General features: G+C 31.3%; 3 protein-coding genes across 3 annotated transcripts; 1 reads left to right on the top strand and 2 right to left on the bottom strand.

Annotated features, from left to right (window-relative positions):
• Nucleotides 1-1503: 1503 nt before the first annotated feature.
• Nucleotides 1504-2148, top strand: BDW43DRAFT_295249 (uncharacterized protein; the record flags this gene model as incomplete). The annotated part of the gene is made up of 2 exons (XM_032044046.1): nucleotides 1504-1903; nucleotides 1964-2148. Coding segments are annotated over 2 exons (459 nt in total), but the record flags the coding sequence as incomplete, so codon positions are not given.
• A 2531-nt stretch (nucleotides 2149-4679) lies between these two features.
• On the bottom strand, nucleotides 4680-5645 carry BDW43DRAFT_304969 (helicase C-terminal domain-containing protein; the record flags this gene model as incomplete). Its single annotated transcript, XM_032045707.1, has 5 exons — nucleotides 4680-4883; nucleotides 4917-4964; nucleotides 5076-5088; nucleotides 5119-5218; nucleotides 5417-5645. The coding sequence occupies 5 exons, from the start codon at nucleotides 5643-5645 to the stop codon at nucleotides 4680-4682; spliced, it is 594 nt and encodes a 197-aa protein (XP_031893808.1).
• Nucleotides 5646-5933: 288 nt separating this feature from the next.
• Nucleotides 5934-6203, bottom strand: BDW43DRAFT_317271 (uncharacterized protein; the record flags this gene model as incomplete). Its single annotated transcript, XM_032048500.1, has 2 exons — nucleotides 5934-6116; nucleotides 6189-6203. The coding sequence occupies 2 exons, from the start codon at nucleotides 6201-6203 to the stop codon at nucleotides 5934-5936; spliced, it is 198 nt and encodes a 65-aa protein (XP_031893807.1).
• Nucleotides 6204-17131: the final 10928 nt, after the last annotated feature.

Here is a 17131-nt window from a genome sequence, read left to right as displayed (position 1 = left end):
TAGTTGGGATCTGGCTCTACCATTTGATGTATTGTGACAATGGCTAGCCGCCCCGTTGTTGTGTGCTTCGTGCCTTGAAGTTGCTTGATAGAATTCCTTGCTATTACTGGCTACTTTATTATTCCAGACTTTAAGTACAAGGAGATATTACTTGGATTTAAGTATATTATAGATACTTATCAAGGTTCTTATCTTACTAATATAGTTACTCAAGTACTTTATAGAAGCTTAATTAACTATTAAATCCTTGTAGTTACTACTGATAATGTCAGTAATAACTTAACCCTTATAGCTGAGCTATCCCGCATTCTTTACTAAGGTATTCAGGATTTCTGGTTATTTAGCTCTTCTATTTTTGACCAGAAGATTTATTCTCTACTTTTAATACCAATATATATTCCATGCCTAGCGCATATAATACAACTTTCTGTGTAAAGTCTTCTGAAAAAGATTAAGATAAATATAAAGAATAATAATATCCAGCTCTTATAAAATAATTCAGAGACTTAGTATATTAATAGTAAAGATTTACTCTCTACTCTTAAGAAGATATATCCTTATATTCTGTGTTTACTATAATTTAACTAAGTTAGATTAAGGTCTACAAAACTGTACAGTATATCAATGCTAGCCCACAATAACAAGAGATATTCTAAAAGATTCAGGCTAGCATTAATATAACTACTGTGCCAATTCTTTTACTCCTTGACTGTTACATGCGTTAAAATTCAATCTTTTTAATAATTTACTATGTTCTATATCTCCAGAATACTGTAGATACTTTTATGCATGATATATCAAGTATATCAGTCTGCTATTTTACTCTTACTGCCCAGTAATAGTGCCAGCTTAAATATCTTTATAAACTTCTTGCACTATTTTATCTTTTGATATTAGCTCTATCCTGCTAGCACAGCCTGTCAGCTCAGAGTATTTTTACTGTTTATAATACCCTTTTTACCTATCTGGAGCTCTCTATTAAGATATTAAAGCGGAAATAACTTACTTAGAAATAGCAGATTCAGCAGGGGCTTAAGACTGCTTATCATAAGTTAAGTACTTATTATAGCCGGACTTATAATACCCAAGGTAATGTCTTTGCCGTTATAATAATTTTAGATTTATCTTCTAAGCTTAAATATTTTACCACTACTTCTTGAAAGAGAGAAGAAATAAACTAGAAAGCTTATTATTAGAAATAATTTATTAATATCTTTTAGTTTTACAAGAAGAGGCATCCTTATATTACTGTTAATACAGTTCTGTTATATCAGATATCATAATTTAATTAAGTCTGCCAGTATTTTATTAAGAAAAGAAGAATTACTATAATCTGCTAAGATAATTTATTTACTGAAGTTAAGATCTATTTAAATAAGAGTATATTCTTAGTTCACTGCTATATTAAATTCTAACTAAGTTAGAATAGGCACTGTCTCTCAAGATATTTTAGAGTATTGGTATTTAAACTAGTAATAGTTTCCAATACTCTTAATTATAGCCCGCGACTTCTTATCAGTTATAGTGTCAGAAGTTAATATTAAATCTCTTTTTAATACCAGTCATGATATCTGTTACTATTGCCAAAGCTGCCTCAATCCAAAAACTATTCATAGACTTATAATACTTCTTATGGCAGATCACTTTCAGTTAAGGGAAGACTGCCGAATTGAGAAGAAAGAGAGTAATAATATATCAGATATCTATAACTACCTTAAACAACCGGGTGATAAGGATTACTTTGAATATATCAGTGATAGTAATAATTCTGGGGATCCTGAAGAGAATCTGTTTAATCTACTGGATAAGGATTATATTGAAGATAAAGATATCCCTGAAATACCTAATATTCAGTCTTCAACACCAATAGAGAAGGAGCATGCACAGTTCCATAAAGATAATAGTAAAGATAATATATAGGGACTAGAGACTTTAGGCTATTAGCGACAGTCAAGATATAGAGCTCAGGCTATAAATTATTATACTCTTGCCAGTTATTGGATATATAATACCCAATATTAGGCTTTTAATCAGACTTAGTATTTTTCCTTTAGAGTTATATATTCTAACTTAATTAGAATTTTATTTACTTATATCTTTAGTAGCTTCTGCCTTAATATCTGTATTTACACTAAACTACTTTGGTATTAAGAATTAGATACAGTCTGATATATCTCTGCAATTTATATAGTTGGCTGCACTGGCTTGCCGTATATGACCCGTGGGTTAAACCGTCGGCCCGTGGGCCGGGGTAGCCAATAACCCGGCCCGGCATGGACTTTTGTATACACAAACCCAGCCCATTTCTTGGCGGGTTGGGCCGGGTTGGGCCGGGTTTCTTGGGCTGGGCCTAACAAGTCTAATTTAGACCCTTATATATTCAAATCCTTGTGAATCTGTATCTGTCTATATATAATCATATTTGTATCTCTTCATATAAATATATATATTGTTCTCTGGATGGGATTATGGCATATCATATTATATATATATATCAATGGAAATTAATTCTATTGGATAATCTATTATAACAATGGCTGTTTGTTGCACTGCTCCAATACTATATATCTCCCGGGTGACCAATAAAACAATATAATAACAGGTGGTGCTCTTCTAGTATCCTGGCTGTTTCTGCTTTAAACCCTTTCTAATCTGCTTACTATCCTGTATACACTCTGAAATGCCGGTAAACACTGTGGCTAATGACTGTACTGACAGGGCTATGATTAATATATGTATTATTACTAACCTGGCTGGATATAAACCCCATAATATACTTAAATACTCTAATGTTATGTGGCTATCTAACCCTTATGTCTCAACCTCCCATGCCTGGATTCTGTTAACCTGATCAATTCTTTAAATTCTGATATACTGTAAAACCCTAATATACTAACTAATCCTGATATATGATAAATCTTGATAATAATAAACTTCTATCTATTAATCTAAACCATATTAAATATCTTGATATAGTCTCTGGATTATGGAAATAAAAACTGCCCATACTACTATAATCTCTTGGGCTTGATAAATATCTCTTTTATTAACTGATTCCTTTGCTATATATGCCTGCTACTAGATATCGGCACTGCTCTGCTGTTACTGTTCTATAATATAGATAATATAACCCTAATATAATCCATGCTTTGTGGACTGAACAGATCTGAATATCCGGGTGCCGGGCTAGACTGCTTATAAATAGAATAGATTAAATCCTATAAACAGATCTGTAAATATAATAACTAATCTGGGCTATATAAAACTTATTACTAACTATATAATATTAATAACTGATACTATTACTGCTATTTCTATCTCTGCTATTTTTGGCTTTAAAAATCCTAATAATCTATATATAGTTTATTGCTTCTTTAGTAACTACTGAAAATACTGTCTCTATAATAATGTCTTCTGTGTCCTGATCTTTGATATAAACTATTACTGGACCTAGCTAAATAAAAATCCAAATATATTATTAAAAACCTTAATATGGTATAGCTATTTAAATCTTTTTATATCTAAATATATATCTCACTATATAGAATTCAATTCCTGATATATTAATATATATTAATCCTGGGGTAGAATTATAGGATATTATAAAATATATATAGATAAAATTAATCCTATAAAGTAATCTAAAATCATAATGGCTGTTTCTTACGCTGCTCCAACTCCATATATATCTGGTATAACTAATAAAATAATATGAATAACTGGTTATACTAGCCCTGTATTCCCTTGGTGGCCTGTCTAAAAAACTGTGCCACCTGCTGAATATCCTGACTGTCGGTTCTATAGCTGGCTAACTACTGTTGCCATAATGGTTGTATCTACTCAGCCTACAGTCCATATAATATCATGGCTACCATGGATAATAATATATCCTGGTATATATAATCTCTCCCGCCGCTCTGCCATCCCTAGTATATAGACTGGGATATATAATACCAAAAACATGCACTGAATCCAGTAAACTGGATCCTGATCTTATGGATGTCCTGTATCCATTTTTTAGTAATGGCACTCCGGGGTCCCTGACAAAATATTAACTTATACTTATGCTGTTCCCAGCCGGCTATGATATATATATAACACTGCTAGATTCACTGCCCGGCCTCTCCTTCAATAAACTCCTTGTTCAACTGTTACTAGAAATCATGCTTCTACTGCTGGATCTCAGGGGCTGCTTGCCACTGGATCTGCACATGCTGTTGCTGCTATTCCTGGATGCTAACCGGTGCCCTACCATTATGTGATCTCTCCTCCGGGCAGGATAACAGTTCAGGACGGGACATGAGATCTGTACAGCCCATGGTCCGGGGGACGGTCTTGCGATGGGCCCCGGGGGGAATAGTGGGTGGTGGGACCATCCGCAGTAATGGGGCTTTGCTGGGGAAACATGAATGGATCTTATCATCCCCCTCAATTACTGCAGGTGAAACCCTGGATTCCTGCGCTGTCTAATCAGGATTGTATCCATCACACAGGATCTCATCAATATTGACATCCCGGCACTGCTGTTGACAATATCTATCTATAGTCTCATCCAAATATTTATCCAATATATACTGTCAGCATTCCACACCCGCTACCATATCTATATATTCTTGGACTAACTTGTAATGGGCGGCATCCTCAGCCTCAGGAGGCGCGCGGGGGGTTATCCCGGCAGGTTAAATAATAATGGCCTTGCTGCGGTAGCCATTGCGGCCAGCTTGTCTATTCTCCTGCGCATAATCCAACAATGTCCGCGGCATCTCAATATAGATAATACTATAGATATTGGGGATATCTATCTCTATTTCCAATATACTGGTAGCGGCAATCACTGTGGTCTTTTCCTGTATAAACTGGTATAATATAGATAGCTTATCAATCTGCTAGCTGTAATATGCTTCATATCTTAATACCCAGGCAATACCTGTAACGTGGCTTACTACATAGCTATATATAATTACCTTTCCGCTGCCAGCCCGCTAGATCTGGTCCCGGATAAATACTACCACAGATTCAGTCTCAAACCACGCGGCTGCTGGATGGGGGACTATAGGCTGCCATACTTAATATACTATATTAGGACGGCTGGTCTGTACCCGGAACATGCTCACCTACTCCCGGGCATAACCTATCCGACAGAATAATGGGGTCTCTAACCAGGGAGGCAATATAGCGGTTAATAACACTATCTGTATATAGGCATAGTTTAACTGGCCTAACTACTACAACTCAGGCTGGAAATCCTTCTGGTTATTCAATATCATGTGGCACTTATTGATCACAATCCGGTCCAATTACCGGGTCTGCTATAATTAATTAATGAATGTCTGAAAATCCTCGGTCACAGTGGACTCAGGCATGACCAACACAATTATGGCCTTGTCCGGCAGCTGACAGCTCTCCCACAACATACATGATATACCCAATGTCTGGCACTGCCAGATCATATCCTGATACAATGATATCAATAGAATTACTATAATTATCACGCCCCCGGGCTCCGCGAATACAGGTAATATAAACAACATACTCTTGTCCTTCCTGATAGATATCACTGCCACCATGGGGCTCTTATTATCCTGGATTGCCTGTAATGCGGGGGCCTGTATACCGCGGAACTGAATTATCTTGAATCTGGTCATCTGTTACAATGCAGTGCGCATGTCTATAATATTTAATCAGTACTACTATATAGTCCAGTTCTTCTTGGCCTTGTTCTCCCACGGGAATTGCTTGTGCTTGCTGATCCCGGGTCCCAATACTATAGCAGATATGAACCCTAAAAACCAGTGCTAATTGGTACTGGATAATCAAAATATAGCCCAGCGGTGCTTAGTAATACCAGCCTGCTCTATGATGCCGTGCGCGTATACTATCCCCACTAAATATAATGAATATACTGCCTGTAAATTAGCGATATAGCTTATCTACTACTTCTTATCTATACTATTCTCCGCGTCTGTATTTAATGCAGCCGCGGCCAATTTCTGCTTCTCCTGTATATTACTGGCAAACGCGCTGGATAGCTGCATGAACTGCTGGCTGATCTCAATAGCAATGTCCCAGTACACGGTAATATTGATGGCCTGGCCTAACCGCGTGCTGGTCTTGTGCTTCAATATCTTACAGAACCACTCTGATATCTATACCCGCTGTGTGCCAGGATTGGGACCCTATATATATACCTCACGGGCCTTCATGTTTTGGGAATTGGACCTGGGAGATATCTAATGGCGGTACCATGTCTCAAGCTACTGGACAAATAGTAATACTAACCATAAATACTATATAATTAACTCCCCCATCTCCTGCGGTATATATTAGTAGATGATTTTTATATTATTACTGGTATAAAATCTCTTATGATATACAGTAACCAATATGACTATTCTGTCTTTAATATATATATTCTGCTGTCAGTTAGTCTCCATATTGCTGTGCTGGATACTCAATAACTTAGAGGCCCGGCTGGGCTGCCTGGCTACTATATAGATTAATATAGCCAACTTCTTCTTAAACTATATGACCCGGTATAAATATTATATCACTGCGGGGACATGCAATTGCCGGGGCTGGCAGCAGACTATAAACTGCACCTACACGGACAGCTCGGCCTGTACCTGCTGGATCATATATAATTGTCCCACCATGGGCTATAATATACAGGAATCCTGCAAAAAATTCTATCCTGCCTTGCCCTGGGTGGGATCATTGTACAATCCCTGCCACAGGATGGCAGGCATGGTCTCCTGGTACTTTATATATAATAACTTATATAAAATCTCCCGTGTAGCCTCTATTAACCCATGCACCATGCCGCGGAAATTGCCTATCATGAACTGGATATACTGGTACAATAACCGGTCCTGGTGTATCCACATTATATGGCCGGGAGATGTGGTATTGTAATAGATCCGCAATCCAAATATCTGCCAATCCTATAATGTCTGTATGGGACCATAGGTCCCGCAGATCATGAACCACTGTATCATCCACTGTACCTGTTCCTGGAATATCTTTAGACAGGATAGGGCCCCGCTAGGGATATCAGTGATTGCTAGGGGGTCCCTATAAGCTATTAGGAATATAGACAGGAATAATAAAGATATCTACTAGAACTTCTCACTGCTACTGTATTCTTTATTAAAATAAATCTCAGCCAATATATTATTAGTATTATTTAATATCTAATCTATATAACAGCTCTCCTTGTACTATATAGTAATAATCTTCTTAGAATATAGATCTAGCTATAATATCTTTTATATAATCATTATATAGGCGACCTTAATTACCCGGGATAATACAGGGGAATATATCTCGGGAATCTACTATCTATTAGGTTCCTAGCCTAATACTGTTATGGCGTATACTAATATACTCTTATACTTGTGGCTATATAGCTACTGATTTAATAACTTAATATAAAAATCTAAATATATACTCTTGATCTAACTTATTTCTTACAGGATCTTCTCAGGATAGCAGGATTTTATTGGCTCAGAATTAGCTTAGATAACTAACTACTATAACTGCTGTTACTTCTTCTACTGCTGGGATATCATACTGTATAATAGACTCTTCTATATATACAGGGCCTGCGTGCAGGTAATAAATACTATAATCTGCTGCTATAGCTGGATATACTTAATAATACTCTCTGTATCTATATATACCTGCAATAACTGATACAGGGTCTGCCCAGTCTCAGACTGCACTGTCTTAATATAAATAGCCTGGCTACTGTAGTCTATTATCTACTGGCTCTTGTATATTATCTGCTCTATAATATCTCACAACTGGTGGATCCCCTGCTTGACGGGGTCCATGGACTTGGGATTAGGTAGGTCCATACTGTTTAACATATCCTGGAAGGCAATATCCTGTAAATACTGGGTCCATCCAGTTACCTATAACTATAGATTAGTATTAGTGACTTCCACAGCTTGGACAGTCTGCTAGGCTTTCTCTATCTCAGCCTCTTCCTATACAGTCATGATCTTGTCTACTGCTGTATTAATATTGGCCGTATCTATAGGAATTAATAGCTTCTTAGTCCCTGCTGCCTGTATATAGATAAAATGCGATCCGGTCCATATTAGAAATATCTACTGGTATATAATAATGATATATGACTGCTGTAACTCAGTCTCTTGCTGGATATATTACTCCCGGTAAATATAGCTGTCCCGGGGAAACCAGGACTATCTATAGATACTCTGCCAATAGGCCCGCATGCTGTGGACACTGCAGCCAATATACTGACATCAGGGATAATCACACTGGCATAACATGCCATCGGGATATATAGGCAATCCGGATAATGCCTGGTTCATATAGTGGGGAATTATGATAGTATTGGCCTACTAGATAATCCCCTCTTACTGCTGCACGGTGTTATAGATCTGGATGGCATCGGCATATTTTATGCCATAGGTATTATCTTTTAAATGCCGGATGATCTCAGGGGGCCATACACTATGCTGACATAATCAGTAAATAATTATAGAGAACTCTTCCAGTTTTTAAAATAATTAATACTCGCGGGGTTCTATGGCGCGGGATGGTGGATATTATAATGGAAACCCTAATAATACTGGGAATAGGAAATGGGGGAATGGATAGAAATAGGGGATAAATAGAAACAGGAAATCTGGATATATAATATAGGGAATCTGGAATGATTAAATTGGTTAGTAGTCTTAATAGATCCTGATATTATCCCTGATCCTCCACAGGGCAATAATGACTGGTTAACTTTCATGTAAACTTGTCTTTCTGGGATGCCCTAATGTTTTGTGATCGGCTGGGGTTCCAGGAACACATGGATGAAACGCTGGCAGTGATGTGGAATATATGGAATCCTGACTCAGTATGGACTGGACCCTGTTGATTCCTGGATGCTGTGGACGGGAAAATGCTATTGTTCGATATATAATATAATGGCTCGACTGATGGTCTTGCCAGATAATATGATAATGGGTGGTAGGGAATGACCGATCGGCCTGTACCCCAACAAACCCGCAACCATTAATTATAGGCAACTTTTGACCACCACTGCATCCGCAAATCATGGTATAATCATCTCTGAAATGAATGGCAGATAATATTGTATCCTACCAGTAACTGGGCAAAATTTAAAGCCAACTGGCCAATAATTCATTGCTGATATACATGTTTAACATTTCGCTGATATACACGTAAACCCTGAATATGACGGCTTATCAGCACCCGTCTTTTGTGATAACCAGGAGAATATCACCCATGCTTGTGGGCTAGACTTTCTATCCTGCTCAGATATCTTCCTGAATTTATTAAATTCAGGATACTAATAAATCTTGCTATTTTATATATAATATTCTATCTTACTATTAATTTCTTTTATGGGGTTTCTGCTTTATAATCCTATATATATCTGTCTTGTTTTGGATTCTCTTTTTGACTAAAATTAAATCTAATCAGTTCTGTAAAATTCCTTTATCTATACTATCTTGAACCGCTTCTTAAAATCCGCAAATCTCTATAAACCCGGATCAATCTTCCAATACAGATATAAAATAGATATCAGTATATCTTGGAATAATCCTTTACTGCCTATTAATCTCTATAATCTGATAATACTCTTGATCTATACTTTATTCTTAAATATATTATAATCCCAATAACGAAATCCTGATATCAGATTTAATTCTAATTATAAATAATTCTGTAATATTGCGCTAAATAATATTGTATAAATCAGTATATTTCTATACCAGGAAAATCAATTCCTGTATACTATAAAACTGCTATATTTAAATTAATCTAGAATATTAAATACTAATCTTTCTATTCTTGCTAATCTCACTATCTATATATATTAATTAAATCCTAATATTAGATTCTTTCATTGTCTGTTAGTCTCTATTCTCTTACTTAGAAATATTATATTTCAGTCTAATAGCTATATTGTCTTTTCTAATATTCTCTCTTATATAACCCTAATTATGATCTCTGTAACTATTAATTAATTAATTCTTGATAGATTATATTATATCTGAATCTGTATAGAATCTATATAGAATCAGTATCTCTTATTTATCTCTCTATAATACTACAATTCTTCTATAATTCCTGATCCACTAATCCTTTCTGATATCTTCTGGAAATCCTGCTTTAATTCTATTAATCTCTTATATATCTATTATCTTTTGGATACTCTCTCAATTGCTTTAATAGCTATCTAAACTCTACTATATAATTAAAATCTACTGCTCTCTATTTAATTTTTATATATCTATCTAATCCTTATTAATCTAACTCTTATATATCTATTGAACTCTTATATCTTGGTAAACTCTATAATTATTATAAAATCTGTGTATTACTCTTAATCCTTAATTTATTTATTCTGGTCAGTAGAAAATTTATTATCTCCTTATTATTATTGAATTCTTGTAATCCGGTATCTGGTATTTACTTCTGAATATCTTTATAAAATAATTCTTCTTCTACAATTTAATAAATCCAGTATATTGAAATTAAATCTGGATATTATAATAAAATCCTGCTATACTAATTAAATCTTCAGCTTTAATTAAATTTCTAATACTAAATATAATTCCTGTATTTAAATTTAATTTAACTATCTTTATAAAATCTTTCTCTTACTATCAATTGCCTGACCGCTAATTATCTCTGGAATCTTAATATAGAATCTATTGGTCTTGCTATATCTTCAGAATCTAAATTTCTTATTATAGAATCTTCTTTATTGGAATTATAATTATATTACAATTCTTTCTGATATTTATATAATTCTTATTTCTATACTTCTTATTTCTATACTTCTTATTTCTATACTTCTTATTACCTTTATAAACCCTGGTATTCCTATCCTTTGGAATCCAATCCTTAATTATTTAATAAACCTGTATATTTCCACTAATCTGGTCTGGCTAATCCTAATATATCTATTCTTCTCAGTCCCGGCATCTATATATATTGCTTAAATCCTGATACTTTAATAAATCTTATATATTTTAATTGGTTACTAGAAATTAATAGAATTCTATAGATATTATATAGAAAATAATATATATCTCTATATCTATATAGAAATATCTGATCTTTTAGATCTTTTTTTTATAAACCTGAATATCTTCAGAATATTAATATCTAGTATTTCTGGATTAAATTTCATATTCCTCTATGGAATGTCTGGACTGGAATTAATATTACTTGGAAATCTTAATTAGAAATCTCTTAATTAACTAGCTATTACTTTATATAATTCTAATAGATTTATATAATCTTAGTAATATTATATTATTGTTTAAAATCCCTATATCTCTATACCCTATACTACCTAATGGAAAATATATATCAAATCCGGTTAATTTAGATCCACTAAATATAACTATTCTAAATAAAACTAATAGATTATAATCTATCTAATTATTTATATTCTTATCACAATTCTCTTTTACTTAGAATCTAGATATCTAAATTAAATTCTTATATCTCTCTTAATCTCTAATATTTCTATTAAATCCTGATATTACTGTTAATTCTTTATATTTAGACTAAATTCTTATGTTTCTATTCTACTCTAATATCTCTATTCTATATAAATGTTTCTATTCTATCCTGATATCTCTATTATACTCTTATGTCTCTGTTAATTCTCTATATAACTGTAGAATTACTATATTCTTGTAATGAAATCAAAATTGTTGAATACTAAATACTATATATACTATAACCAATATATATAATTTACAGTTAGGAATCCTGAATATACTTATAGATAAATAATTAATATTCCTGATAACTGTTAATATATATATATATTTTTTTATAATCCTTATATCTATAACTGCTATATATACTTTTATGATTCACTTACACTGATCTATAGTATATACTCTGGGGGCCTCTATATCACTAATATATATAGAACTGTATGTACAGTATACACTTCTGGATACTTAATATCAATTCCTGGGCTCCTGGCAGGTGTATAGAATAATGGCCAAAATATTAATTATATTACTTTAAATAGGATAAATATAACCCTGCTGCTGCTATTAGATATCTTTAGTAATCTAATTCCTGGTAATATAATAAACTTCATTATCTTTATAGTATCTAATCTAAATTCTTATATATTTAATACCCCTGATATCTCTATAAACCCTCATGTATAATAAATCCCTTATGTCTCTATAAACTCTCATGTATTAACTATTTCTCATGTCTCTATAAATCCTTATATATTAACTATCCTGTATATATTAATTAACTCTGATATCTCTGTCTCTTCTGGTATTATTATCTATTCTTATGGATTTGTTAATCCCTGGTATCCTCTCTGATATATAACTGCTGCTCCAATTCTATATATGACTACTATAACTCTAATAATATAAATAAATAATACTGGCCTTAGACTCTTGATATAGTCTTTTCTAAATATCTATATCTTCTAGATATTCTACTAATTTACTCTGCTTCTTCTGTTTCTTCAATTTATCTAGCTGATCTGGACAATTCTGACAGACCTGGCCACTACATGGATGCAGACTGGAAATAAATATAAATAGATTAGTTTAATAGTAGTCTTTACTGTAAACTCTATATATAATTGCTCTAATAGTTAAAATAATATTAATAACTGGTTATTCTGTTCTAGTATCCTGGCAATTTTCTATTCTAATTCTCTTCAATTTATATCCTGTATACTCTTAAAAATAACAGGCTATCCTTTTTAATATACTGGCTGTTTTCTGTTTCAAATCCTTCTAATCTGCTTACTCTTCTGGATACTCTCAGAAATAATTGTACCGGTAAGGCTATAATTAATGTATATACTATTACTGAACCTGGCTTAATATAAATTCTATACTATACTGGAAAACCCTAATATCATAGAGCTATATAAATCCTGATATTCTAATCTCTATCTTAGTTTCTTAATTCTCTATAAATCTATTCAATTCTGATACTCTAATAAATCCTATATAATAAACTCTAATCTATACTACTATAGATACTACTGCAGTCTCTTGAACTGGATAAATATTCTAATTAATTTAGTTTATAAAAACTCTAATAATCTAATACTTATTCTATTAATTCTTCTGAAATATAAAATATCATCTCTATAATAATGGCTGCTATACTCTAATATATAGCACGGAATCTATTACTGGACCTGGCTTAATATAAATCCTATATAATACCAGAAAATCCTAATATTATATAGCTATTTAAATCCTTATATATTTAAATTCTTATAGATCTGAACCTGTCTATATATAATTATAATTTTATTTCCAGATTTAAATATATATATTAATCTCTGGGCTGGATTATGGCATGTTATAATATATATATTAATAGAAATTAATTCTATTAGATTATCTATTATAATAATAGCTGTTTGTTGCACTGCTCTAATACCATGTATATCCAGGTATAATCAATAAAATAATAATAACTAGTAATACTTTTCTGGTATCCTGGCTATTTCTATTTTAAACCCTTTTAAATCTGCTTACTATCCTGTATACTATCTGAAATGCCGGTAAATACTGTGACTAATAACTGTACTAACAGAACTCTAATTAATATATATATTATTACTAACTCTAATAATATAAATCTTATAATATATCTAAATATCCTAATATTATATAATTATCTAATTCTTATATTATAATCTCCCTTACCTTAATCCTGTTAACCCTGATTAATTCTTTAAATTCTGATATCTATAAAACCCTACTGTACAAACTAATCCTGATATATAATAAATCTTAATAATAATAAAATTCTGTCTATCTATCTAAATGGCATTAAATATCATGATATAGTTTCTGGATTATAAAAATAAAAACTACTAATACTACTATAATCTTTTAAGCTTAATAAATATCTTTTTTATTAACTGATTTCTCTGCTATATATATCTGCTACTAAATATTAGGACCGCTCTGCTGTTGCTAATCTATAATATAGATAATAGTAATCTGGGATATCATCATGCTTTGTGAACTGAACAGATCTGAATATCCGGGTGCCTGGCTGGACTGGCCATGAATGGAATGGGTCAAATCCTATAAACAGATCTGTAAATATAATAACTAATCTAGGCTATATAAAACTTATTACTAACTGAATAATTCTAATAACTAATGCTATTACTGCTATTTTTATCTCTCTGCTACTTTTAGCTTTAAAAATCCTAATAATCTATATATAATTTATTGCTTCTTTAGTAACTACTGAAAATACTGTCTTGATAATACTGGCTTCTATACTCTAATCTTTGATATAAACTATTACTGGACCTGGCAGAATAAAAATCTAACTATAATATCAAAAACCCTAATATAATATAGCTATTTAAATCTTTATATATCTAAATATATATCTCACTATATAGAATTAGATTCCTGATATATAAATATATATTAATTACTAAATAAAACCCTAAATCATAAAATATATATAGATAAAATTAACTCTATAGAATAATTTATAATTATAATAGCAGTTTCTTGCTCTGCTCTAACTCCATGTATATCTGGCATAATTAATAAAATAATATAAATAATTAGTTATACTGGCCCTGAATTCTCTTAGTAGCCTGTCTAAAAAACTATATTATCTGCCAAATATCCTGACTGTCAGTTCTATAGTCCATGTAATATTATCACCCCCATGGGTAATAATATATCTTAATATATATAATCTCTCCCGCTGCTCCGCTATCCCTGGTATATGGACTGGGACATATAACACCCAAAATATACACTGAATTTAGTAAACTGGGATCTATAGGCTAAACTGAAACCAATCCAGTCAGGCTATAGCAATCTGACTAACTAACCTAATCTAATCCAGGAACTACATAAATCAATATTGATATATAGAAACTGTAAATAGTTTATGATTAGACTGCCTGGCATATCCTGATACTGATTAGGACTCTAAATCACAATTTATTAACTTTTAAATCCTTATATATTAATACTCCCTTCTATCTCTATTAAATCCTGATATCTTGATCTATTCTGATATCTTGATCTATCCTGATATCTTAATTTATTCTGATATGTTTATCTATTGCTTATATCTTAATATAATTCTTATATCTATACTTTAACCAATCTTAATACCTACTATATTCTTAGGAACTAATCACAGGGATATAAAAATATATTATAAAATCTATATAATAGATATATATATTAAATGGCATGTAACTTATAAATATAATAGCTGAATAATAATATATCTTAATTCTATTCTCTAATAATAGATAACTGCTGCTGGAACTATATATATTCTCTATAATTAATAAAATGATATAATTAACTAGTATACTAATCTTAGACTTCTAATATAGTCTTTCTTAAAATCTTCTCTTCCTGCTAGATATTCTGCTAATCTATCCTGGCTATTCTGCTCTATTCTATCTATTTGGGTGGCCTGGATAATCTTCACTGACCTGGTTAACCTGAACACTATATAGATAGTAACCGTGAATGAATAATAATAGCTCTATAGAAATAAAATACCTAATGGATTAATTCTATAGTTATATTAATCCTAAACTCTATATATATCCTGTTGCAATTGTTAATAATGTTAATTACTGGATATACTATTCTGGTATATTAACTGTTTCTGATTTTAATATTTCTTCTACTCTGTATACTATCTAGTATATAATCTTAATTTTCTATAAATACCATAACTATACTGGCTATACCACTTGATATAAATATTATAATATATTAAAAATCCTAATATTATAGAGCTATATAAATCCTGATATCTTAACTCCTATTTTAATTTCTAAATCCTCTATAAATCTATTTAATTCTGATATATTAATAAATCTAATATAATAAACCCTAATCCAATCTGGATTAATTATCTTGATATAATTGCAGGACTATAGAAATATAACACTACTAATACTGCTATAATCTCTGAAACCTGATAAATATCTTATAAATAGATTCTGGTTCAGTGTCTACTACTGTATATTAGAAACTGTCAGTCATTACTGTTCTATAATATAATTATAGGAACCTGAAATATCTATCATGCTTGGCAGACTAAATAGACCTGAATATCCAGGTGCCTGGCCTGACTAATCTAGAACAGATAGATTAATCCTTATAAATATATCCATAAATATATTCTAATAAATCTAGTAATATAAAATTATTAATAGACTACTTCTATACTGCTATAATTCTATAAAAACTCTACTATTCTAATTCTTACTTTATTAATCCTTCTTTAATAAAAATACCACCTCTATAATAATAACTGCTATACTCTAATATTTAGTATAGAAACTATTACTGGACATGGCTTTATATAATCCTAAAAATATAATATTAAAAATCCTAATATTATATAGCTATTTAAAACCTTTATATATTTAAATTTTTCTGGATCTAAATAAATTTTCTATTAGTTTAATCTAAAAATCTAATTAATCTACCTTTATTGACCTATTATATATCCTAATATTAATAAATCTTTATATATAATAAATTCTACTGATTAATCTAAACTATATTGATTATTATAATATTATTTAGGATTATAGAAATAAAACTGCTAATACTATAATTTCTTAAGCTTAATAAATATCTTATTTATTAATTAATTCCTGTTCTGGGCCTGCTGCTGGATATTTATAATCTAAGATATCAATTATGCTTAGTAGATTTAATAAACTAAAATAAACTGATATCTTATTTAACTAATCTTAAATAAATAAATAAATTTTACCTAATATATCTATAAATTTACTCTAATAAATCTGGTTCTATATAACTATTAATAGACTAATTTAATAACTAGATTTAATTTAACTATTTATTCTTCTATAACTACTAAAATTACTGTCTCTATAATAATAATAGCTATTTCTTGCGCTGCTCTAACTCTATATATATCTGGTATAACTAATAATATAATGTGAATAACTAGTTATACTGGCTCTGTACTCTCTTAGTGGCCTATCTAAAAAACTGTGCTATCTGCTGAATATTCTTACTGTTAGCTCTATAGCTGGCTAATTACTGTTACTATAATGATTATATCTACTTAGTCTATA

Source organism: Aspergillus alliaceus, assembly GCF_009176365.1.
Source record: "Aspergillus alliaceus strain CBS 536.65 unplaced genomic scaffold BDW43scaffold_109, whole genome shotgun sequence".
In the NCBI taxonomy this organism is placed as follows: Eukaryota; Fungi; Ascomycota; class Eurotiomycetes; order Eurotiales; family Aspergillaceae; genus Aspergillus; species Aspergillus alliaceus.
This window is presented reverse-complemented; position numbering and strand designations above follow the sequence as displayed.